Source organism: Gekko japonicus, unplaced genomic scaffold (genome assembly GCF_001447785.1).
Source record: "Gekko japonicus isolate JY-2015 unplaced genomic scaffold, Gekko_japonicus_V1.1 scaffold10, whole genome shotgun sequence".
Lineage (NCBI taxonomy): Eukaryota > Metazoa > Chordata > Lepidosauria > Squamata > Gekkonidae > Gekko > Gekko japonicus.
In genome coordinates, this window is record NW_015167526.1 from 850,355 (window position 1) to 876,481 (window position 26,127).

Below are 26,127 nucleotides of genomic sequence, written 5' to 3' on the forward strand. Positions count from 1 at the left end.
CAACAGATGGCCAGCGAAAGAATGGATTTCGGCATGAGCTCCCAAAGTGCAGTACTGCAACAGACGGGTAGGTAACTCACCGCCGGCATCCTCAGAGAGGGTTTCGCTTTTTTAGATACCGCGGCTGCTTTCCCCATGGTTTCCATAAAATGATTGTTTGCCAATTTAGGTCAGCTTTGCTCACTCAGGCTCGGTACTGCTACATCCAGAAGATACCCAGACAAGTAGTTAATTACAGTTTGGATGTTTTGCTTCTATAGAGTTTGTTGAGCCACTTGAAACACAGAGACATAGAGCTGGAAGGGACCCCAAGGGTCCCCCAGTCCACCCCCCTGCACAATACAGGACATTCAGTTACCCCCCCCCCCAATCCCCCCCCCCCGGTGACTCCTCCTTTATGTCCAGAGGGAGGCGGAAAACCTCCAGGATCCCCAACCAAACGGGCCTGGAGGAAAATTGCTCCCTGACACCAAAGTGGCGATCGATCGGCATTTCCCTGGGCATGTAAGAAAGGGCCACAAGAACTAAGTATTGATCCAACCCTTCCCACCCTCCCTCTCATGATCTGCCTACGTTCACCGAATCCGCATTGCTTTCAGATGGCCATCTAGCCTCTGCTTGAAAACCTCCCAAGAAGGAGAGCCCACCACCTCCCAAGGAAGCCTGTTCCACTGAGGAACCGCCCTAACTGTCAGGAAGCTCTTCCTAAGGTTCAGCCGGAAACTCTTTTGATTTAATTTCAACCCGATGGTTCTGGTCCAACCTTCTGGGGCAATAGAAAAGAACTCTGCACCATCCTCTATATGACAGCTGTTCAAGTACTTGAAGATGGTGATCATCTCACCTCTCAGTCGTCTCCTCTCCAGGCTTAAACATACCCAGCTCCTTCGACCTTTCCTCGTAGGACTCGGTCTCCAGACCCCTCACCACCTTCCTTGCCCTCCTCTGGACACGCTCCAGCTTGTCTGTATCCTTCTTAAACTGCGGTACCCAAAACTAAACACAGTACTCCAAGTGAGACCTAACAGAGCAGAGTACAGTAATAATCACTTCACGTGATCCAAACACTATACTTGTGTTGATGCAGCCCAAAATCACATTTGCCTTTTTCAGCTACTGCATCACACTGATGACTCATGTTCAGCGTATGGCCTACTAAGACCCCTAGATCCTTTTTGGGTGTGCTACTTCCAAGACAAGTCTCCCCCATCCTATCATTAAGCATTTCATTTTTTCAATACCTAAATGCAGAACTTTAGTTTTATCTCAGTTGAAATTCATTGTGTTAATTTTAGGGCAGTTTTCCAGTTTGGGGGAAAGTTTTTCAAATAACGTACATCTACATGGTGCAGTGGTTAAAGAGTCAGACTAGGAGCTGGGAGACCCGGATTCGAATCCCCACGCAGCCGTGGAAGGCTGGGTGACCCTGGGCCAGTCAGACGCACCTACCTCACTGGGTTGTTGTAAGGATAAAACGGCGAAGGGGAGAATACCGCAAGCCGCTTTAGGTCCCCGCAGGGGAGGAACGTGGGGTAGAAATGAAATGGAATAAATAAACACTTCTTTGGAGCTTGGACAAATCAGTTTGTAAAAGTGGCTTTTAACTTTTTAAAAATTATTTGTAATTTTTTATTCAATAAAATATGTAACAGGACAAAAGAACAGTATGATAACTTTGTACACTTTAGCTGAATAATAAAAACATACGATTCCAACAGAAAACGATAACAATGCGGGTATAACAAGAGCAAGTACATAGTCCAATATATAAAACTGTGCTCAAAACATGCTATAGTGTTAAGCAAGCAGAGCATATTAAAACTGGCATTCCACAGGGTGTTGAATGAGAATGTCAATCTAGTAAAAGGGTTAAACGTCATATAGGAACAAATATCTTCAAGTGAAACCGTAAGTAAATATACTAGTTTTGGAGATGAGTGATAGAATAGAAGCTCCGGAGACAACTAAGAGAAGACTCGTCACCCATGATCGCATAATGGGACTAATATCAGAGGTAAGAACCAGACATTCATACCCACTGCTGCAACTGCGACCACCCAGAGGATAGGAGTCCCTCTCGTGCAAAGAAATCAAGTATTGGGGACCATTTTTTGTCAAAGTGGCTTTTAACTTTGAAAGTCTCTCTGTGCTTTGCCTTCGATCTCGATGAGCTCTGCAAAGAGATTGTCCCTCAATAAAGGTGCACGAAACTAAACCTTACCTCTCTGCGAATGCCTGTTTCCCAGTGCCGGCGTTTGGTACGATTATTCATGTAGCGTATTTTCAGCCTCCCTTTTCCTGAAACTGGACTCCAGACAGTGATATGCAACCTAAAAATCCATGAAAATTAACAAACATACGTCATCTGAAATTAGGTGGCACCTCCTGAATAATTCCCCCGTGCACGGCTTGTGGATTGTCAACCAAAAGCCGCCCTAACCACTTGGAAGGCTGTTCCATAAAATATGAGGAGCCATGAAAAGCCCTCGGTCCCCGCCATTTTGGAGGGTAGGGCGGGGTATAAGTTAAACAAATAAATAAATAGATCTAGCAACAATGGTCCTAACTACCCTACAGGAGAGAATCACGAATAAGCCTGCGTCTGAGGAGCTGTAGGGCAGGTGGATGCTGGGAGAGGCGGTTCTGCGGGTCCCAGCTTGGCCACGAAGGGCTTTAGAAGATAACCACCAGTACATTGAACTGGACTCGGAAACAGACTGACTACTAGTGTAAAAATCTCAGGTGGAAAATGTGCTAGGAAGGTCACCCCTGCTGGTGAACGGGCTGCTGCATTCTGTACTGCTCGAAGTTTCTGAAATATCTTCAAGGACAGCTCCGCGTAGAATGCACTACAATAATGCAGCCTCGTTTTAATTTTGCACGGATCAATAAGGCCAGGTCCACTGAGTCTAACTGGGGATAAGAACATCAGAGAAGCCAATGCTGGATCAGGCCGATGGCCCATCTAGTCCAACACTCTGTGTCACACAGTGGCCAGAAATACCAGGTGCCATCAGGGGGTCCAGCAGTGGGGCCAGGACACTAGAAGCCCTCCCATTGTTCCCCCCCCAAGCACCAAGGATACAGAGCATCCCTTGCCCCAGATCGTGAGTCCCTATCTATACCTTATGTGTTGCTAATAGCCACTGATGGACCTCTGCTCCACATGCTTATCTCTTGAAGCCGTCCATGCTTGTAGCCGCCGCCACCTCCTGTGGCAGTGAATTCCATGTGTTCATCACTCTCTGGGTGAAGAAGGACTTCCTTGTATCTGTTCTAACCCGACTGATCAGCAATTTCATTGAGTGCCCACAAGTTCTTGTATTGTGAGAAAGGGATAAAAGCCCTGCTCTATCCCATGCATAATCTCATAAACCTCAGTCATGTCACCCCTCAGCCATCGTTTCTCCAAGCTAAAGAGCCCCGAGCGCTGTAACCTTTCTTCATAGGGAAAGTGTTCCAACCCTTTTACCATTGCACTTTTCCCAATGCTATAATATCCTTTCTGAGGTGTGGTGACCAGAACTGTACACAGGACTCCAGACGAGGTTGCAAGTGCAAAAGAAACAGGTGTTTGACCTCCTCCCACATTTATTCTGTCCTCTCCCTTGGCCTGGTACCTAACAAGGAACGGCAGCAGGGCAACCTACCTACGGAGAGAGTGCCACTGCTTGGGCTCCACCACAGAAAGTCCCTCTCTGTCGTCGCTGTCTGCCTCACCTCTGAAGGGCGGCCGGCAGGGGTCATTTCCTGTGGGAGCGCACGGGAGCGGAGCTCCGGCAGTAAAGAGCCCAGGGGGCGGGCAAAGGCAACAAGCCCCACCCCCTGCTCCCAGGAGCCCTCAGTCAGAGCAAGAAGCAGCCAGGTATGCTGCAGAGGCTCCCCCAGCCCAAACCAGTCCAGTGGCACCTTTAAGACCAAGCTTTATTCAGGTACAAGCTCTCCCTCCTCTGCGAGGTCAGATCTGCATGTCCCCCCCCCCCAATAGCTAGCAATCCGAAACAGTCCCGTGGAGCCTGGGTGGGGGGTGTGCGCTTCTGCCCCAACTTCGTCAGGGGGTGTGGCCTATGCAAACGAGTTATGCAAATGAGTTATGTTAATGAGCTCCTGCACCTCTTTTTCTACGAAATGACCCCTGGCGGCAGGGGAAGGAGGTTCCTGGAGAAGAGCCTCACACAATGGATACCTTATGTGGCAAGACACCCACTAACTGTATCGTCTTCTCCTTTTCTTCCAAACAGGTTCCATGCCAGGGAATATGCTCACCACAGGGCCCCCCAGTGCAATGATTCACATCCAGGCCAGTCTGCCCCAAGGGATTCTGGGACTGAATACAATTTCATCACATGGGACTAACGTAAGAACACTCTCCCCTTCCAAAGCACTGTCTTTGCCGCAGTGGCTAGAGGAGTGGTACAGCTGATGCTTCTCTTTCCCCCTCTTTTGGCACCAGATGAGTCGGTACGCAGCCGGTGGTGGGCAGCCGTCTCCCCGCCTGCAGCCCCAGCACCCCCCTCTCTTCTCTCCTCCGTCCTGCACCGCTCAGCAGGTGTTTGCCATCACGCACAATCCGCAACAGGTACCGTTTCTGCTTCAGAGATTTCTCAGAGCAATGGTGGAGCTTTAAGGAGCCCTAAGACCGCATGACTATTCTTCTGCATCAAAGTCGGGAGCCTCATTTAACCCTGGGCCTGAAACTAGCCGGGAGGCAGATACCGCCTTTTAAGAGCTGTTTTTGAGAGCCAGTTTGATGTAGTGGTTAAGTGTGCGGACTCTAATCTGGAAGGACCGGGTTTGATTCCCCACTCCTCCACTTGCACCTGCTGATGTGACCTTGGGTCAGTCACAAGCTCTGGCACAGCTGTCCTTGAAAAACAGCAGTTTGTGTCAGAGTTCTCTCAGCCCCACCCACCTCACAGGGTGTCTGTTGTGGGGAGGGGAAGGGAAAGGAGTTTGTAAGCCGCTCTGAGACTCCAAGTGAAGGGCGGGATATAAATCCAATCTCTTCTTCTTCTTCTAATGAACACACCAGCAAACTGAATGCTGTATTGGCACGCCAGCCCTTCATCTGGGCTATCCCTTATGTCTTTGGCAGGCGGTCAAATTTTGTTAAATTCAGAATCTATAATATGCACATTTCCCCTTCGCCTTCCCTGGAGTCTAACTTTGTTCTGCCGCTTCAGACCAACACGGGCACTCCCCCTGAATCTGTTCTCTGTTTGATGTTCAGTGTTCCCCAGCCACACTCTTCAGCACGTCCTACGGAACGCAGCCTCCATATTCGCAGCCTCGTCTCGCTCCCCACGCTGCCCAAGAACTGCATGCCAAGCACTACCCGAAGCCCATCTACTCCTACAGGTGAGTGGGGTCTGTCCGCACACCCCGGCTGCCTTGGGCTTTGTTGGGCTTAAAGGTGCATGCACACAAAAGCTTATACCCAGGATTAGACTTTGTTGGGCTTAATGCAGGGCCGGCCCCAGCTTATTTTGCACCCTAGGCGAGGATCCCTTCTGCCGCCTCCCCCCCCCCCGCGCCCCCACCAAAGACTCGTTAATCGGATCTGTACCCCGGACCTCCCGTTCCCCTGGCACCAATGCTCTTAACACTCACTTTTGCTTTTGTAACTTTGCCTGCTTTGCATATCTGGCTTCCACCAAGGAAGACTCTGCAAAGAAAGGCACTTGCAGTCGCAAACAAACTCTGCTTCTCACTTGCCTTGACAGTTCCTTGCTGGGGTTGCCATACGTCAGTTGCACCTTGAGTGTCCTTATGTAATAGCCCCCCTACTTAGGTTCTTAGCCTTAGTGACCCTTCTGTGCCCAGAGGGCTAAGTTTTTTGGTGGAATTGGCATTTGTATCATCAGAAAGATCATAACATGTTTAAAACTCAGTAGTGTTTGCAGCTGAACCAGGACAGCGGGGGGGCGGGTGCCAGTTTGGCGCCCCCAAGGGCCAGTGCGCTCTAGGCAAGCGCCTAGTTCGCCTAGTGAGTGAGCCGGCCCTGGGTGCATGCACACGAAAGCTGATACCCAGAATTAGACTTTGTTGGGCTTAAAGGTGCCCCTGGACACAGACTTTGTTCTGTTGCTTCAGACCAGCACGGCGACCCTCCTGACTACAAATTAGTTAAGAACCACAGAGAGTTTTGCACACCAGAGAAAAGGGGGGGGGACTCATTAAAAGCGCAAATACTGTTCATTGTTGCAAATGCCAGAGAGGATTCTACAAGGGAGTGGGGGGGGGAACACCTGCCTCTGTTTACCTGTCTAGGTCGGAGCGGATCCAAGATTATGCTCCGGGAAGGGGGGGCATCTGGCAACTGCCACTGGGAGCAAAAAGAGATCCCTTCTGTTTCTCACAGCTGCCTGATCGCCATGGCTCTGAAGAACAGCAAGACCGGCAGCCTCCCCGTCAGCGAGATCTACAGCTTCATGAAGGAGCATTTCCCCTACTTCAAGGTAAGAAGCGTTGGGCAGGAGAGCTGCTGCCCGTGTCTGCTGGGGCCATTCGGTCGCCCTTTCTGCTGGAGCCTTATCCTGTTCCTGGACCTCTGCAACTCCCGTCACTATAAAGGTAAAGGTTTCCCTTGCTCGAAAGCCAGTCGAATCCAACTCTAGGGGGTGGTGCTCATCTCCGTTTCCAAGCTGAATGAGCCAGCGCTGTCCGAAGACGTTTCTGTGGTCATGTGGCCAGCATGACTGAACGCCAAGGCACACAGAACGCTGTTACCTTCCCACCGAAGTGAATCCTTCCCACTGAAGTATTTATCTACTTGCAATTTCTTGCTTTCGAACTGCTAGGTTGGCAGGAGCTGGGGCCAGAGACGGGAGCTCACTCCGTCACGTGGCACTCGGGTCTCGAACTGCCGAACTACAGACCTTCCGGCCTGCAGCTCAGCGTCTTGACCTCTGAGCTACCGTGGCCCCACATCACTATAAACCCCAGTCACTATAAATAGCCCCAATTTTAAAAAATCATCTTCTGCAAATTATTTACCATGATGATGAATACTTGCGGCTGTGCCGTGATCTTAACTCCCTGGACACGATTGTGCATATAATTGTCGAATGCCCCCTGGATGAGCTACCTTGCGGAAAATTCCTTCTAACTTGGCTTCCTCCTAAATGTTATTTGAGTAACAAGTCAAAATGTCAACTTCTCTTGAATGATTCGATCCCTGAGATCACTAATGATGATGCCAAGTTTCTTACCAAAGTTCTTAAGGTACAAAATTTTAGATAGTACTATTTTGATTGTACTAAATGTGTATGGAATCTTAGATTTTAATTTTACAATACAATGTTTTATATACCTTATGACTAATGATATGCCAACAAAGGTCTATGAATTAATTAATTAATTAATTAATCAATTAATTAATGAACAGAGCCTTAAGACCCAAAGGTCCAATTCAGTAGGAGGCAGTTTCACCTGTGTCCCTCCTGCCTTCCAGACGGCACCCGATGGCTGGAAGAACTCCGTCCGCCACAACCTGTCCCTGAACAAGTGCTTCGAGAAGGTGGAAAACAAGCTGAGTGGGGCCTCCCGCAAGGGCTGCCTGTGGGCGCTCAACCCAGCCAAGATAGACAAGATGGAGGAAGAGATGCAGAAGTGGAAGAGGAAGGACCTGGCTGCTATTCACCGGAGCATGGCAAACCCAGGTAGGCCTGCGGGCACCCGCCCAGGGTCCCGTCCAGGGTTCCCTCTAAGCTGAGCTAGTGTGAGCTAGCTCACAGTTTTTTAGCCTCCGGCTCACACCTTTTTGTCTTAGCTCAGGAAGGATGGCTCCAGAGCAAACTAATTTATGCAATAGCCAAATCACTTGCTCACAACTTTAATGCCAGCAGCTCACAAAAGTGGAATTTTTGCTCATAAGACTCCACAGCTTAGAGGGAACATTAAAAGGTACCCGCAGATGAAGGTTCTCAGGCAAGGAGAGACTGCATTGCTATGGGATCCTACTCAACGTAAGCAGGATCCAGATGCGCTCGTGGGAACATGTTTCTATTCCATGTCTCTTCTGTAGAGCCTGTGTCTCTTATCCATTCTCCAAGGTCTTCCCGTTTGTTTTCGTTTTGTAATGCCTCTCAGAAACAAAGCAGGGTCAGCCCTGGTGTCACGGCTCAGGTGGGGTGTCACCTGACGCTGCCACCACTCTGGATTTAGGATCCCTTGAGAAGGCCCAGAGCACCCTCCCAAGACCTTCAGACCTCCCTTTTGGCCGAATAATAGGCATGAGGACCAGGCAGAGTGAAACAAGGAAAAGGTTTATTTTCGAGGAGGTCAAACAAACAAGGTGCAGGAATAATAACAATAAGTGGTTGAAAAGAAAAGAAATCAAATGCCCTAACGTGTCTAAATATACTGTCCCTAGTTCACTATCTCAAGTGGCCTTAGACTACTCACCCTTCCCTCAGGATGAGGGTTTCTTCCCCACAGCAGCCTCTCATTCTGGCCCTGTCCCCTGGGAAGAAGAACAGCTTCTCCTCTTGTACCAGTTCTTTTATTCCTCAGCCCTCTTCTTTCCTATTGGTCAAAATCGGCGCCAAAACTTCCCAAGGGCTTCTGGGGTTTGTAGGCCCAGCCTCCCCTACTGCTAGCCAGGCTCCCTGGGCCTAGTAGGCCTCTGGTGGCACAGCCCAGATCATGACACCTGGTTAGCACCGGGATGAGAAGCCAGCAAGAAAGTCCAGGGTTGCTATGCAGAGGCAGGCAATGGCGAACCACCTTTGATGGTCTCTTGCCTTGACCTGAATGGCCCAGTCTCATAAGATCTCAGAAGCTAAGCAGGGTTGGTCTGGGCTATTATTTGGATGGGAGACCACCAAGGAAGTCCAGGGTCGTAATGCAGAGGCAGGCAACGGCTAACCCACCTCAGCAGTGCCAGTGTTCCCTCTAAGCTGAGTTAGTGTGAGCTAACTCACAGGTTTTTAGCCTCCGGCTCACACATTTTTGTCTTCGCTCAGGGAGGATGGGGCTCCAGAGCAAACTAATTCATGCAGTAGCCAAATCTCCCGCTCACAACTTTAATGCCAGTCGCTCACAAAGTAGGATTTTCGCTCACAGGACTCCACAGCTTAGAGGGAGCATTGCTCAGCACCTCTCTTGCCTTGAGACTGGGTTGCTGTAAGTCAGTCAGCGGTTGTGACTGGCGCTTTCCACCAATACGGATGTCGTATTTACATCAAGGTACTCAGTGTCAGTCAGCTTCTGGGCCTAGATCAACACGCTGGCTGTCCTCTTGAAAGCCTTAAGGAGTCTAGGACTGGGATTCTGAAAGGTGCTTGTTTGTCGCTTGAGATCATCTACTCCCAGAGGTGCTTGTTTGTCGCTTGAGATCATCTTTCGGGGCCCTTCTTCATGTTCCTGTTCAGTCGTGGCCCCTTGATTCTGGAATGTCCTCTCCACTGTTTTTATTCTATTTATTTATTTAAACGTGTGTATCTCACCGTTCCCCACAGCTCAAGACTGCTTGCAACCCATAACTAAAACATTAAATAACAATAAAACCCCAGTTCCCCATAAACACCTGCAACTCACACCCCATTAAGATCTCTGGTGAATAAAATAGCTGGAGAGCCAGTTTGGTGTAGTGGTTAGGTGTGCAGACTCTCATCTGGGAGAACCGGGTTTGATTCCCCCACTCCTCCACTTGCACCTGCTGGATGACCTTGGGCAAGCCATAGTTCTGTCAGAGCTGTCCTTGAAAAAGAGCAGTTTGTGTCAGAGCTCTCTCAGCCCCACCTCCCTCACAGGGTGTCTGTTGTGGGGAGGGGAAGGGAAAGGAGTTTGTAAGCTGCTCTGAGACTCCAAGTGAAGGGCGGGGTATAAATCCAATCTCTTCTTCTTCTTCTGTACAGTGCCTCCTAAAGGTTTCTGGACTAGTGAAGGAGCTGACTTGCAAGCCCTGTTTCCTCAGGACCCTGGAGGTCAGAAAAGCCCCGTGGCCCTCCCACGTTTCCACCTGGCAATGCCACCCCTTCCCCATATTCCTTGTACTGTAACCTCAGTCACCAACAAATCTGCAAGAGTATCCCCTACGAGACAGATTTGTACATATAGCGTTCTGTATCTGCGTTGCCATTCAAAGGCTCTGCCTAGCTGCTACGTTTGGTGTAGTGGTGAAGTGTGTGGACTCTAATCTGGGAGAACCGGGTTTGATTCCCCACTCCTCCACTTGCACCTGCTGATGTGACCTTGGGTCAGTCACAAGCTCTGGCACAGCTGTCCTTGAAAAAGAGCAGTTTGTGTCAGAGTTCTCTCAGCCCCACCCACCTCACAGGGTGTCTGTTGTGGGGAGGGGAAGGGAAAGGAGTTTGTAAGCCGCTCTGAGACATCTTTGGGTTGTGAAGGGCGGGGTATAAATCCAATCTCTTCTCTTCTTCTCCTACGTTCATACTAGCGATCGCAGGGATGATCTATCACAGTTTTGAGCTATCGTGCTCGAGGGATATAAAGTTCAACCGTTCCTCCCCTTTACTGCTCTTTGGAAAGCAAGACCAAATATGAACATGAGAGAAGCCAATGTTGGATCAGGCCAGTGGCCCATCCAGTCCAACATTCTGTGTCACACAGTGGCCAAAAAGACCAGGGGCCATCAGGAGGTCCAGCAGTGGGACCAGGACACCAGGAGCCCCCCCACTATTGACCCCCCCCAAGCACCAAGAAGACAGAGCATCACCTGCCCCAGACTGAGAGTTCTTATCTATTCCTTGTGGCTAAGAGCCACTGATGGACCTCTGCTCAATAGAAGAACATAAGAGAAGCCAATGTTGGATCAGGCCAGTGGCCCATCCAGTCCAACACTCTGTGTCACACAGTGGCCAGAAATACCAGGGGCCATCAGGAGGTCCAGCAGTGGGGCCAGGACACTAGAAGCCCTCCCACTGTTGCCCCTTCCCCCCAAGCACCAGGAATACAGAGCATCCCTTGCCTCAGACTGAGAGTTCATATCTATACTTTGTGACTAATAGCCACTGATGGACCTCTGCTCATCCATATGCTTACCTAATTCCCTCTTGAAGCCGTCCATGCTTGTAGCTGCCACCACCTCCTGTGGCAGTGAATTCCATGTGTTCATCACTCTTTGGGTGAAGGACTTCCTTTTATCTGTTCTAACCTGACCACTCAGCAATTTCATGGAGTACCCACAAATTCTTGTATTGTGAGAAAGGAAGAAAAGCACTTCTTTCTCCACCTGCTCTATCTCATGCATAGGCTTGGTGTGTTTACAGAGATCAAGCTTCAAGCATTCCAAATATTTAAAAAGTTTAGCAAACAAAAATAAAAAGAGTACACATAGTTTTTTTCAAGCATTGGGGTGAGCAAGGATAAAAAATAACAGTGAAAACATGGACTCCTCTTACCTTACACTCTATACTTAATCCTAAACCATGGTTAATGGGGATAGGCTAGTAGTTCTTGACCTTGCAACATTTAAAAGTCCCTCATTACCTAAGGTCTCAGTGTTGGCTTTTCCCATTGTCCCTTGACACAAGGTCATGATGGAGGAGCTCCTAGCTCAAGACTTAGTCCTGCATGTCTTGTGACTATCCAAGAGATCAGAGCCTCAAGAATGTTCTTCCTCATGTCCTGAAAATCTATAATCTCCCCTTGGGAGTCTGTCCCCATCCAGAGTCAGTCCTAATCTTCCTGCCTCAAGACAAATAAATTACTTCCTAGCCATTTGGCTGTCACAGTCTCTGTCCCTTTAGGTGTAACATTCCAGCAAGATGTTAAAACTTTTGTTCTTATTTCTGCCAAAGCCATTTGCATAAGTGAGCTCTGGGGTGCTCTTTGCTTGGGAGCAAGATGATTCCTGTTGTGGGTTTCCTTTTGCCAGTAATTTTACCAGCACTGCAGCATCTGGAGCATGTGTAGAGTGCAGCCCAATGAATAAAACACCAAGGTGGATTCTAGGGTGGACGGCATTTCTCCACAGAGCTATTTGCCTAATGGCAGGCTTTTGACTGTTCAGTATCAGTTGACGTTTCATCTTACCCAGGGCGTTTCTTGCTTCGTCTCATTCCCCGGTCTGAAGTCTGAACTGTTATATTGCCTCGGTTTCTCTTGGCCTAGGTTCTGCATCAGCTTTTCTATTACTTTTGCTTGTGTTGGTTTGAGAGCCAGTTTGGTGTAGTGGTTAAGTGCGCGGACTCTAATCTGGGAGAACTGGGTTTGATTCCCCACTCCTCCACTTGCACCTACTGGATGACCTTGGGCAAGCCATAGTTCTCTCAGAGCTGTCCTTGAAAAAGAGCAGTTTCTGTAAGAGCGCTTTCAGCCCCACCCACCTCACAGGGTGTCTGTTGTGGGGAGGGGAAGGGAAAGGAGTTTGTAAACCGCTCTGAGACTCCCTTGGGTAGTGAAGGGCGGGGGATAAATCCAATCTCCTCCTCCTCCTCTTCTACTTCTGCTGAAGCAGATCAAATAAATATTTGTGCAGCTTTTGTGTTATGCTGCAAAAATATTTTTTATGCTGTCGGGGCAGTTAGCTCTGTGTTTATTGGGGAGAGTTCGAGTCTGGTTATTTATTAGTTTGTGGTCATTTTACTGTTAGCTGCCTTGGAAACCAATCAACTGAGTGTGCAGGCCACAAGTCATCTAATGAGTGTTTTAAAATAATGTTCTACGCCCTGGGCACTGTGGTTGATTTGTGTGTGTGTGTTCTTGAGCTATGCCCCCCTCAACCCATCTGTGGCACTTTCCCTTTTGCAGAAGAGCTGGACAAACTCATCACCGACAGGCCCGATAACTGTAGGAGGCTAAACAAACCGGCAGAGGCGGAAGCCGCCACGCTGAGCCACGCGGCAGCTGCCCAAGGCCGGATTGGGCAGCTGCAGACCCAGCCAGTCATGACGCTGTCGCTGCAGGCCGTCCCCCTTCACCACCAAATCCAGACGCAGGCGTGCATGACTCCTGATTCGCCAGCTCCTGCGCAGACCCCGCCTCTCCACACCCTGCGCAACATCAACCAGAGCCCCCTGCCTCAGCACCTGGTGAGCCGTGCACCAGATTTCCTCAGTATGGCGACTGACATGAGCACAGAAGTAGATGCGCTAGACCCCAGCATCATGGACTTCGCACTTCATGGTAAGAGTGGGAAGCCGCCACGACACACACCTTGGAGCTCAGGCAGCACGCCAAATGGAGAGGCCTGGATGGGGGCTGTAACAGCCCCGTAGCTACGGTGGGGGTTTTGGGGGGCTCTACCCCCTTCCTTAAAGGCACAGCCCCACAAGAATTTTTCCTGCAAATGCTTTTTTCAACCACATTTTAAAAAATTTGTAAAGCGTGCACTCCTTTAAGCAGAGTGGGGTGCGGTAGTTGACTCATTCTCGCACTGAGCAAGGGGGTTGGAGTAGGTGACCTCTAGGATCCCTTCTAACTCTGAGTCAAGAAACTGGTCTCCTTTGAGAGAGCTTTTCTGCCTGTCAGCTTTCTTGGCTATAGAAGTCATCACCCCCCACCTGCCGGCTTGTTCTCAGAATTGTTGCTTAGGCTGGCAGAAGTGATTAACTTGCAGCAGCTGAGAACTGTCATCTAAAGTGGTTGATAGCTTGCAATTTCGAGATCTATCCTGGTAACAGCTTTCTGTTGGCTAAATGGCTTTTCTTTCTGCACTGAGGACTTCAGGCCCACCAGACGAAAATTTGCCCCACAAGCCACGAGATCATGGCAATGAGCCTAGGCTATAAGGACACATCTACATACAGCTTTTATTTAGTCAGACATTTTACCTGGGGATTCCTCAGGGCTCCGTCATTTCTGGCTTGTGAGCTTCTTTGGGACCTCAGCCTAGCTGGCCTCAGTACCGGGCTCAGTGGGTTGTCGGTCTGGTTTAGGGCAGCTGCTTTTGTAGTGGTGCAACTGGTCCAGCCGGCTTTCCCCTGGTAAAACAAATAGTGCAAATACAATTGTGTGTATTGGATCAGACTTGCATTCACTGGAAATAACTTTGATCATAGCTAGGTTTGACTCCAGTAGGGCGATCAACCAGATTTGCAGGATAGAAGAATTTGAGAGTCAGACCCCTTCATCAGATCTGCTTATAGCCGCCCCCCCCCCCCCCCCCCCCTTTAAAAACATTCGAGGCTCCTGGAGGGAGAGGCTGTTTCAAGCTTCATGTGCCGGGGTGCTTTGAAAATAAACAAGGATAGATGGAGAGGAAGGCTGAAATCTTTTGCCCCACTGGATAAGGATTCGGCCTGTACCAACTAACCGGCATATCTTTTGTTTCACTTGGTGCGGCTAGCTATTAAAGGTTAGGATCAGTGTTCCCTCTAAGCTGAGTCAGTGTGAGCTAGCTCGCAGGTTTTTAGCCCCCGGCTCGCACATTTTTTAGTCTTCGCTCAGGCAGGATGGCTCCAGAGCAAACTAGTTTATGCAGCAGCCAGATCGCTCGTTCACAACTTTAATGCCTGTCGCTCACAAAGTAGAATTTTTGCTCACAGGACTCCACTGCTTAGAGGGAGCATTGGTTCAGATGTGCTCAAACCAGGTTATTGTTTTAAAGGTAACATCTGGGACGAGATGAAGGACGAGAGCTTCAGCCTGGAGACCTTGGGTGCCTTCAGCAACTCCCCTCTCACGCTCACAGACTGTGACTTTCTCCCGTCCGGACTGACTCCAGTTTCCGGCAGCGGCAGCAGCGACCGCCCCTTCGCAGACTTGCAAGTGACAGGTCTCTACACAACCTATACAACGCTGGACACGGTCTCCTCGGCCCAGTACATCAGCACCCAAGGGAACAAGCCAATTGCCCTGCTCTGAAAAGGGACCCGTCCAGATACAGACAAGTCTGTGCTGCCACCACTTGGCTTCCAACAAGTTCTTCTTTTGGGCAAGTTATTTAAAAAGAGGCACTCCCCACCTGGCTCCAACAAGAACGTGTGAATGTTCCTAGCCGTGAAGCAATTGGTAGAACCCCTTGCCCGTAGATTTCCGAGGTGTACTTAAAAATAGTCCTAAAAACTTGATGGAAGAGGACAACCCTTGGCATGTAGCCCATGTTAAGCTTTGTCAAAAATGATTCTGCGTCACTGGCCCTTCTGCCGGAGGCCAGAAGCAACTCCTTCTTACGCTTTGGTCTCCCCCACCCGCTCCTTTACACAAACGGACAGATCAAATGTTGGGTTGCTGTGTTTCCTTCTGTCCGAGGGGACACTTGTGCACACCACGGGGATTCCTGCTGCACACAAACGAACATTTCACAACTCACAGAAGAGAACCGGGCGATCTGTGCCCACCCTCAACTATGCAAGAGCAACAGAGCTCCTGCCTTTGCACTGGATCGGGGCAACCGACTGGTTTTTAACGTGTAACATAAACTGTACTCTGAACGCTGTGACCTTTAATTTATTGTTTGATGCTGGAAAAGGACAGAGCTGTCTCCGAAATCAAAGGACTAAAAGCCTGCAGAGGAGAAAATCTGACTCGGCACGTGAAATTCCACCCCTGCCTCCCCAAGCGCCCCTGCTGCAACCTTGGTCATCCACGCCGCTTCGAGGCAAGGAGGTCATCCAGCTACAGTGACGTCACAGTCTGGGCTCTTGACCCAGTAAATCTGGACCTCTTGGTTCCCTTCCTGCGCCGAGGCCCCAAGTGCAGCTTCGAAATAATCCACCCCGGTCCCCCAACTCTACCATACAACATCTCAGGTTCCGCTTCTCAGGCTGCTGTGCTGACCCCACCCGTTTCCTGCCGTCACTTAAGTCTCCTGACCAGCCTCCTCAAGTATTCCTGCATCCTTTCTTCCCAGAGCACCACGTCCTTCTAGATCTTAACCACTGTGAAATTTCCCCACAGGCCTCTCCAGTTAGTCTTTGCTCTCCTCCGTTCCCCGTCTCCTCTGATTACAGACTCTTCCTTTGAGCGTCTTCAGCCTCTGGGCCCCTCCTTCTGGGCTTTCTAAGACATCTGCCTGGCCACCACAGGAAGGAGAAGAAGAAGAGGAGAAGCGATTGGATGTATACCCTGCCCTTCCCTCAGAGTGGCTTACAAACTCCTTTCCCTTCCCCAACCCACAACAGACACCCTGGGAGGGAGGTGGGGCTGAGAGAGCTCTGACAGAAATTTTTCAAGGACAGCTCTGACAGAACTGTGGCTTGCCCAAAGTTATCCAGCAGCTGCATGTGGAGGAGTGGGGAATCAAACATCAGAACGTATGAGAAGCCAATGTTGGATCGGGCCAATGGCCCATCCATTCCAACACTCTGTCACTCAGTGGCCATAAATACCAGGGGCCATCAGGAGGTCCAGCAGTGGGACCAGAACCACAGAAGCCCTCCCACTGTTGCCCCCCCCCCAAGCACCAAGAAGACAGAGCATCCCTTGCCCCAGACTGAGAGTTCCTGCCTATACCTTGTGGCGAATAGCCATTGATGGACCTCTGCTCCATATAAGAACATAAGAGAAGCCAGTGTTAGATCAGGCCAGTGGCCCATGCAGTCCAACACTCTGTGTCACACAGTGGCCAAAAAGACCAGGGGCCATCAGGAGGTCCAGCAGTGGGGCCAGGACACTAGGAGCTCTCCCACTGTTGCCCCCCCCCCAAGCACCAAGAAGACAGAGCATCACCTGCCCCAGACTGAGAGTTCCTGCCTATACCTTGTGGCTAATAGCTATTGATGGACCTCTGCTCCATATAAGAACATAAGAGAAGCCAGTGTTAGATCAGGCCAATGGCCCATGCAGTCCAACACTCTGTCACACAGTGGCCAAAAAGACCAGGGGCCATCAGGAGGACCAGCAGTGGGGCCAGAACACTAGAAGCTCTCCCACTGTCCCCCCCCCCCCAAGCACCAAGAAGACAGAGCATCCCTTGCCCCCGACTGAAAGTTCCTGCCTATACCTTGTGGCTAATAGCTATAATGGACCTCTGCTCCATATAAGAACATAAGAGAAGCCAATGTTGGGTCAGGCCAATGGCCTATCCAGTACAACACTCTGTGTCACACAGGGGCCAAAAATACCAGGTGCCACCAGGAGGTCCAACAGTGGGGCCAGGACACTAGAGGCCCTCCCACTGTTGCCCCCCCCCCCAAAGCACCAAGAATACAGAGCATCCCTTGCCCCAGATCGAGAGTTCCTATCTCTACCTTGTGGCTAATAGCCACTGATGGGACTTCTGCTCCAAATGTTTATCCAGATCCCTCTTGAAGCCGTCCATGCTTGTAGCCGCTGCCACCTCCTGCGGCAGTGAATTCCGTGTGTTCATCACTCTTTGGGTGAAGAAGATCACTAATCTGATCCAGCAGAGCTGCTCCTGGATTGTTCTTTCTCAGTCTGCACCCCTCCTTAATCTACACTGCTTTGGTGCTCCCTGCCCCATATCGTCTTGGACCTCTTCTGTCCTCAGCCAGGCTTTAAAGCCAGCCAAATCGACAATTTTCTCTTCCCTCATAGAAACTGGACTGCAGCCCAAACATTCCAAACCTTCAACCCCAGCTCAGCCAATCAACATCAGACGTTTCCTCACTAACCAATGCCAACGAAGGAGGAGGACGTTGTGTCCCATGAAAAATACTGTACTACACAAAAAACTTTGCCACTTGATAGTGTTAGGGTTAACTAACTTATCTTATTAGCTTTTTTAAACCAAGGAAAAAGAGAAGGTTTAGGATTGCCAATCTAGGCTCAAGTATAGCGTTTCTTAATTCTTATACTAGGCAGTATTACTGTTTGTAAATCTTATTTATATTTATTTTTATGAAGACAAAAAGGAATGGTGTACTCAGCACTGACTTTTTAAAATCTTGCAGTAACCTCTTTTGCATTAATTTAACTATTCAGAACCACAGCAAAATACTACAGATTGTTTTTACACTTTGGATCACGTTCATTTAGGTGAACTTTAAAAGAGCACTTTGGATACTTAGAAACAGCATTTTGTGTATGAGACCAAATATTGTTTTACATGTTGAACTGACAGGTCTTTTTTTTACAACTGACACAAAAATACTATTTTTTTAAATTTACAGCAATAACAATAAAATTAACCACTGCAATAGGAGGGTAGTCTATCAACTGACGGTATGCATGTCCAAAGTAACACTTCAGCCGCCGCCGCCACAATGTTTGCAGCATTTTACTTAGCACTGTGATTGGACAGAGTTTTTGTATTTGCCCATAATGGTACCTGCTTGCATCTGAAAAAAGGTATTTAATATGCTGTCGAAGGCTTCCACGGCCGGAGATCATTAGTCGCTGTAGATTTTCCGGGTTGTCTGGCCATGATCTTGGCATTGTAGGACCTGACGTTTCGCCAGTAACTGTGACTGGCATCCTCAGAGGTATAACACAGAAAGATGGAGCACTCTCCGTGTCAAGGTGAGGGCAATGCAGAGAGTACTCCATCTTTCTGTATTATACCGCTGAGGATGCCAGTCACAGTTACTGGCGAAACGTCAGGTCCTACAGTGCCAAGACCACAGCCACACAACCCGGGAAAATCTACAGCAACTAATAAAACGGTATTTGTTTGGCATTATAATGAATATGGAGAGGGAAAAGAATTCTCCCCTCCAGGGCTCACTTACACAATCAATCAAAAGTCAGGGGCAGTGACAGTCAATTACGGTGCATTGGGACAGCGAACCCTGTCAGTGCCAAATCCTAATTCCATGCCTTTTGCTAAGGAAGAAATACCAGTTCTGTTACTGTTTCCGTGATGAATTGCCTCTTTGCGCCCAGGGGAAGGGGGGGGGGATCCCTGGTCTTTCTAGTGGTGGTTGATAGCTTTTCAGTTACCGCTGAACAAGTGGATCTTACGCAGGGGTCGTTTCGTTAAAAAAGAGGCACAGGAGATAATTTGCATAACTGATTAGCATAACTCGTTTGCATATGCCACACCCCTTTACAAAGGGCAAACATGCCTGGGGTCCCTGCCTGATCTTCTCCAGGTGCCCCGCGACTGCGGGGCACCTGGAGAAGATCGAGCAGGGACCCCAGGCATGCTCAAAAGGCCTTTCTTTCCCTTCCCCAGATGCCTGAGTTCCCTACTCCTGGGCTTGTTACCCCCGGAACGCCGTACCTGCTCGTTCCCTCTCAAAATGACCCCTGACGTATGTATATTTACTCAGAAGTTAGCCCATCCTGAGTTCAGTGGGACTTAAACTTTCATACGGGCTATTTAAATCCACTTTGGCTTCTGAAGGCAATTGGATTTTTTAAAAAAAGATTTCACACACGTTAAAGGGAACCTGAAACAACACACCAGAGCAGAAGAGCTTTTTGGAAAACCCGGATCAAGGGGTTATGAACTGTGGGAGGAGAGCGTTTTATCCTGAAAGTGTGTGAAACCATAAAAAAAAATGTTTGCCTCCAGATGCCAAAGCAGGTTAAAGAGCTCATGTGAAGTGGCACGAATGGTGCATAAGAGCACACGCTGAATCGAACGGGCAAAAAACAGCAGTTGCAGTGAGTTCCCGGCCACACCATGTATGCCTAAATAAAGTCAATTGGCCGCCCGTTTGGCACCATATCCATACCGAGTAGTAGCAAAAGACCGGCTGTGAGAAACCGACATCTCCTAGAAAGCCAACGCTGGAAGAGGCCCATTGATATAAGAAATACGTCAGCCCAGAACAGGCACAGTGGTCAGCATCAAGAAGTGTTCGGTTTAACAAAGTCGCGCTTAGAAGATGTGACATCGGTTCTGATTGTAGTGATGTATCTCGTCACCCGAGGAATTTGTGACTGTTGGCCTTCTTTGATGACAATAAAAGACATTAATTGACGATGGGTCAATTCTAGACCATTGCAGAGCGTGCAAAGAAAACCAAGATCAAAGAGCAATTCACAATTTGGTTAAAAAGACAGACAAGATTCGATTTGGGAGTCTCCAGTACGAGGATATGAAATTCAGTCAGGAGAGCCGCAGAATCTTTTCTGGCAAATGAGGTCATTTTATTTAGAGTGTTCAATAAGTTCTGTGAACCCTGGCCTGTAGGGGGGGGGGAGCAAGCCCTCGCCCCCTCTGTGGCAACGTGCCCCTCAATACTCACCTTTCCTCTAAGAAAGAGCCTCAGCAAGGAAGTCAAAACCAACCACTTTCCTTTTTAAAGAAAAGCTCCCACCTTGGTCACCTGAAACATACCAAATTCACTCAACATGCCCCCCTCCCCCCCGATTCCATAACACGTACAGTTGTCATCCTATAAATATCTGCATCTTTGATTTTAGTATAATTATCAGGATGTGCCACGTTATACAATGGAGGCAGTTAGCAACAAGTCAATCGCCACCTCCTTTGTCCTAATCCTTCATGCTCTTTCTATAAGATTTGTAGGATAAATCTTCTTAGATAGTCCAGGATACATTCAACATGAGAATTATTCTCTCCTTTCCAACCGGCGCTTTAAGAAAACAAACTTCCCAATTTGCGAGACTCCCGGCAGTCCAGCGAATAAAAGTCAATAGCACCATGGCATCCGCTTCCACAAATAAGGCACAATTAAGACCGTAGTTCAGTACAGAGCCAGTGATTCCACCAGGAGGTGGAAATGCCAATGTGTGACTCTAAGAAAGAGCATGTGAGGTGGGCAAACTCCAGCATGGGTGCTTGACGCACAGTAAGAAAAGCTGACAGACGGGGAAAATGTCTTTTAGAAACAGTTCTTGAAACATGTTGTCAAAGGCTTTCAAGGCTGGAGTTCATTAGCCGTTGTAGATTTTCCGGGCTATGTGGCCGTGGTCTTGGCATTGTAGGACCTGACGTTTCGCCAGCAGCTGCTGGCGAAACGTCAGGTCCTACAATGCCAAGACCACGGCCACATAGCCCGGAAAATCTACAACGGCTAAAGTTCTTGAAATACTTGCTCAGCGCCTTCAACTGCTGCTACAGCCAAGAGGGAAACTTAATATTCTGCATACACCGTCTATACAGCTACATTTCCCACAGGTTTCAGGCTGCTTCTATGCAGAGTCCTCTGTGATCTGCTATAAATTTTGCCAAGGCACAGGATGCTCCTTAGTGATTTACTGGCCCTCTCCACCCTCCTAAACACTTTTCTATCAAAAAGGTATGAACAACCTTTCTTGCTTGGGAACGTCGACGGAGCTGCAACTGCAAAACTGAGATTGTTGTAAAAAAGGTACTGAATTACGTTGTAAGAAAAATATATGGCATTGCTCTTGGACGTAGCGTACTCGCACGGTGAATACTGAGAAGCTGGGAGATCTGCCTTTGTACAGGTGAGATTTTGGCTGGATGTTACATTCTGCAAAAAAAAATACCCAGTCCTGGCAGTCGCAGGCTCTCAATTCTCAATTCAGACGAGACCGCTGTCCTAGAACGGGGCTGCTCCACTGCAGGTCACAACGGTGTGCGCGCCAGTCTGGGAACAAAAGTTAAGCCAGTGCTGTAGATCTCTGCTGTGGTCTGGCCTGACTGCAGCACTGTGAAGAGGCAGGAAGGAGTTCAGAGGCCCGGATGGCTCACACCTGTGCCTGCATCTGACGGATGGATCGGTGGTCCTCCTGGCTCTGGGATCTTGCCTTCGTCAAGAAGAGGCGGGATTATCCATCGTTGCCAGCAGATGAGCTACCTGAGTTCTTTGAGCCTGGGTGATGTGCTGGGTCATGTGAATAATGCAGTCCATGGCAACGTCCGGATTCTCTTGAACTAGACTGCAGGGTGCACCGGGAGGAGAAAAATCGAGAAAAAGAATGTTGTTATTTATTTGTTTGTTTGATTGATTTATACCCCGCCCTCCCCGAAGGCTCAGGGCGGCTAACAAGACGGCACAAATGCCAACATTAAAACAGATAAAAAACAAGAGAAAACAAGATAATACAATCCAATAAAGTGTTGGTGCTCTAGGTATCACGTCAATCATTTATCCCAAAATGGAGTTAATCCCAAACCAGCATATGTTCCGGTAGCACTGTCGTCCCTTCTCAATCCGGGGTCGTCTCACACCCCGATGGGACCCACATGAATGGTGGTGGGGGGTGTGATGGTGTAAAAAATGACGAGGATGGAATAGTGGTGGTGGCGGCGGCTCCTACTCAAAAGCCTGGTGGAAGAGCTCCGTCTTACAGGCCCTGCGGAGCTGTGAAAGGTCCCGCAGGGCCCGGATCTTCTCTGGGAGCTCATTCCACCAGGTAGGAGCCGCCACCGAAAAAGCCCTGGCCCTGGTCGCAGCAAATTTGATGTCCCTGGGACCTGGAGTTACCAGGAGGTGTTGACTCCCCGACCGTAGTGCCCTTGGGGGAATATATGGGGAAAGGCGGTCCCTTAGGTAAGCCGGACCCTGGCCATATAGGGCTTTAAATGACCCCAGACCAGCACTTGTTACTGGGGGCCATTTAAGGACTTCCCTCTGTCAAAGACAGGGGACTCCAACCTTTTTGAGCCTGCGGGCACCTTTGGTATTCCGATGCAGCATGGTGGGCGCATCCACAAAATGGCCACCACTGGAGGCGGGGCCAGCCACAAAATGGCTGCCGTAGCTGACCTTCAGTCACAGAGTGAAGATCGTTGTGCTGGGGTGGCCGGCGGCGGCAAAGCAGTGCTTTTGAAAATCTGCACAGCCCATCAAATCTCCAGTGGCCAATCAGAAGCCTTGCCGGGCAGAGGCCCCAACTGGCCCCGCCCACTTCCTGAAAATGCCTGGTGAGCATCAGGAAAAGTGTCAGTGGACGCCACGTTGCCCACAAACACCACAAGGGGGGGGGGGGCACGATCTAGGCTGTTGTACAAAAATAACCAGGGAAGGGCAGTTCTGGTGCTCAGTGGCTCCTTTTCAGTAAAACAGGTGGCAAAAAACCAAGGCCGTTAAGAACATCCATAATTTCTATGCTGGGTCAAGACCAGTGTCCCCTCTAAGCTGAGTTAGCGTGAGCTGGCTCACAGTTTTTTAGCCTCTGGCTCACACATTTTGGTCTTCGCTCAAAAAGGATGGCTCCAGAGCAAACTAATTGATGCAGGAGACAAATGGCTCGCTCACAGCTTTAATGCCAGTAGCTCACAAAGTAGAATTCTTGCTCACAAGATTCCACAGCTTCGAGGGAGCATTGGTCAAGACCAGTGTCCCCTCTAAGCTGAGTTAGTGTGAGCTAGCTCACAGGTTTTTTTAGCCTCCGGCTCACACGTTTTTGTCTCAGCTCAGGAAGGAGGGCTCCAGAGCAAAAGAATTGATGCAGGAGCCAAACCGCTCGCTCACCACTTTAAAGCCAGGAGCTCACAAAGTTGAATTTTTGTTTGCAAGACTCCACAGCTTAGAGGGAGCCTTGGTCAAGACAGAAGTTTGTGTGGCGGCAGACAGACGCCCTACGGAGTTGCCAAACCATTCTCTGCTTTGCCCCAAGAGCCAGGTAGCCAGAGACCTGGCAGCCCTACATGGTTAGGCCAGGAGAGCTTTAAGAAAAGCCCACGGCCACCAACAGCCCTCCTGCGCCTCTTGAAGGCATCCACGTGGCCACCACAAGATCCAGTGGGAAACGCATCACACAGAGGAGTGCTTCTCTTGTAGCCCGTCCAGCTACACTGGATGGCACTGAAGTTTTGAAAAGCAACATACATTTTTTCTCAAGAAGAAGAAGAAGAAGAGGAGATTGGGCTTATTCCCCGCCCTTCACTTGGAGTCTCAGAGCGGCTTACAAACTCCTTTTCCCTTCCCCTCCCCACAAGAGACACACTGTGAGGCGGGTGGGGCTGAGAGAGCTCTAACAAAAACTGCTCTTTGTCAAGGACAGCTCTTATCAGAACTATGGCTTGCGCTATGGTCATCCAGCAGCTGCAAGTGGAGGAGTGGGGAATCACAGTTTTTTAGCCTTCAGCTCACACGTTGTCTTAGCTCAGGAAACATGGCTCCAGAGCAAACTAATTTATGCAATTTATGCGGGACCTTTTATAGTTCCACAGGGCCTGCGAGATGGAGCTCTTCCAGCAGGCTTTCGATTAGGGGCTGCCACTGATGAGTGTGGAACATCGTCTGGTCTGAAATTTTAGAACATCCTCGGGCTGGAGACTCTGCTGGACGCCACCCCTGTCGTTGGATGGGATTCGGGTTACCGCCATTTCTGTTGGGTTAACCGCAACTGGTGTTGTTTTAACTGGTATGGTATTTATTAATTGTTTTAACTTGGTTGTTTATGCCATTTTAATGCTGTTAGCCGCCTTGAGCCAACTACCTGGAAAGGTGGGATATACATATAAGAAACAGATAAATAGCCACATCGCTTGCTCACAACTTGAATGCCAGTCACTAACAAAGTAGAGTTTTTGCGCACAAGACTCCACAGCTTGGAGGGAACATTGGCGCCCCCCCCCCCACTTTCAGCCAGAATGTCCGAAAGCACAGCTGCCGGCTCCCCACTTACTTCCGGATGTGCTTGAGGGCATGGTCGCGCTTCAGGTACTTGATGTTCTCTCGGATGGCAGACTTGGCCCCGTCTTCCTCTTGCAAGTGTTTCTCCAGCCATTCCACCACCACTTGGTTGTTATCCCACAGGTAGCCCTAAGGGAAAGAAAGGAACTCAAGCCCAAGAAACTCAAAAGGGGCTTTGCTTGTCATGGGCGGGGTGCTCACCAGTGCTCCCTCTAAGCCGAGTCAGTGTGAGCTGGCTCACAGTTCTTTAGCCTCCGGCACACACACTTTTGTCTTCACTCAGGAAGGAGGGCTCCCAAAGAGCAAACCGATTTATGCAGTAGCCGAGCTGCTTGCTCATAACTTTAATGCTAGTAGCTCACAAAGTTGAATTTGTCTTCCTAAAAGTTCACAAGGCTCCACAGCTTAGAGGGAGCATTGGTGCTCACACACGCACCCGGGCATCTGCCCGAATCCAGGCCCCCTTCGTGGCTCAGGGTTCTGCTTCTACCCATCTATCCAGAAATTCCCGTTCTCGGGGCCGGAAGCAGCAGCATCCCTTCCCACTGTATTAAGTGTGGTGCAAACTGCTAACCGAACCCTCCTCCAAAAGGCAAGCAGAGAAGGGCTCGCAGAAGAAATCCAAACCTTCACGGCGCCTTCCGTCTCCAGGAACCAGCGCCGCAGCATGGACTGGATGTGGCTGTTGCTCAGCTCGCTGTGGGCGTTTAAGATCTCGCGCTTCACCACTTCCTCCAGAAGGAGGCGCCGCAGCCGCCAGTATAAAAAAGTCCGGGCATTTTTCCACTGGAGAATATCCTGAGGGAGCGGGAAAGAAGCCTCGGTTTCATTATCTTACTTGCTTAGCCCACGTCCCGTTTCCTGTTGCACGGTAACCGTGTGGTTCAGAGAGAGGCTTGGGCTGGGGACTGTGAACTATATACCACTGCAGAACAAGTTTTGAGTCCAGTGGCACCTTTAGAACTAACAAAGTTTTATTCACACACAAACCTTTATTGGCATTGAAAGCACAAAACATTATGGGAATACAACAACATAATAAGATACATCAGTCACTAACACTTGGCTATTGATATAATCATAGAACGTTAGAGTTGGAAGGGACCTTGCAGGTCATCTAGTCCAACCCCCTGCACTCTGCAGGAGCATAGCTGAAAGATAGCCCTACAAGATACCCGAAAGAGGGTCGTCCAGCCTCCGCTTGAAAACATCCAGCGAAGGAGACTCCACCACCTCCCGAGGCCGTCTGTTCCACTGCTCAACCACTCTCACAGTTAGGAAGTTTTTCCTGATATTTAGCCGGTATCGACTCCCTTGTCATTTCCACCCATTAGATCTAGTCTTGCAATCCGGAGCAAGAGAAAATAGATCTGCTCCATATTCAAACCTCGTCTCCTGATTGCATAATGTAAAAATTTTGCAGCAGCTGCCGTGATTTCGCAATTAGAATTAAACAGAAGAAAGTGAACAACTGAGTCATCAGAATGCCAACTCTTACCATCTAAAAGTGGAGGAATAAAACGAGATCGAATATCCCTATAAAGGGGGCAATGAAGTATGGTGTGTGTGTAGTGGATTCTATATCTTTTAGAGAGCAAGGACAGAGTCTGTCCACATATGGTATCTGGCGGTACCTCCCTAAAAGCACCTCCGATGGCAAAACATTAAAGCGTGCAAGCAGCTATGCTCTAATATATGCTCTAAAGATTGGATCTAATGGGTGGAAAGTACAAGGGAGACGTTACCGGCTAAATATCAGGAGAAACTTCCTACCTGAAAGAGTGTTTGAGCA

The 26,127-nt window shown here is 49.3% G+C and overlaps 2 protein-coding genes across 2 annotated transcripts in view; one reads left to right on the plus strand and one right to left on the minus strand.

The window, feature by feature from the left end:
- Window positions 1-14,772, plus strand: part of FOXN4 (forkhead box N4) — an 18,830-nt gene extending 4,058 nt beyond the window's left edge. Inside the window, exons 3-9 of the mRNA XM_015413210.1 lie at window positions 4,242-4,357; window positions 4,454-4,579; window positions 5,231-5,358; window positions 6,362-6,458; window positions 7,454-7,661; window positions 12,718-13,092; window positions 14,516-14,772. Coding sequence (XP_015268696.1) covers window positions 4,242-4,357; window positions 4,454-4,579; window positions 5,231-5,358; window positions 6,362-6,458; window positions 7,454-7,661; window positions 12,718-13,092; window positions 14,516-14,772 — 1,307 coding nt within the window. The remainder of the gene's footprint in view (window positions 1-4,241; window positions 4,358-4,453; window positions 4,580-5,230; window positions 5,359-6,361; window positions 6,459-7,453; window positions 7,662-12,717; window positions 13,093-14,515) is intronic.
- Window positions 14,773-20,785: 6,013 nt separating this feature from the next.
- The window catches only part of ACACB (acetyl-CoA carboxylase beta), a 113,595-nt gene continuing 108,253 nt past the window's right edge, over window positions 20,786-26,127 (minus strand). The window contains exons 51-53 of the mRNA XM_015413261.1: window positions 24,963-25,133; window positions 24,328-24,464; window positions 20,786-21,630 (exon numbers count right to left, since the gene is read on the minus strand). Of these exons, the coding sequence (XP_015268747.1) occupies window positions 21,504-21,630; window positions 24,328-24,464; window positions 24,963-25,133 (435 nt within the window). The 3' untranslated portion in view covers window positions 20,786-21,503. The remainder of the gene's footprint in view (window positions 21,631-24,327; window positions 24,465-24,962; window positions 25,134-26,127) is intronic.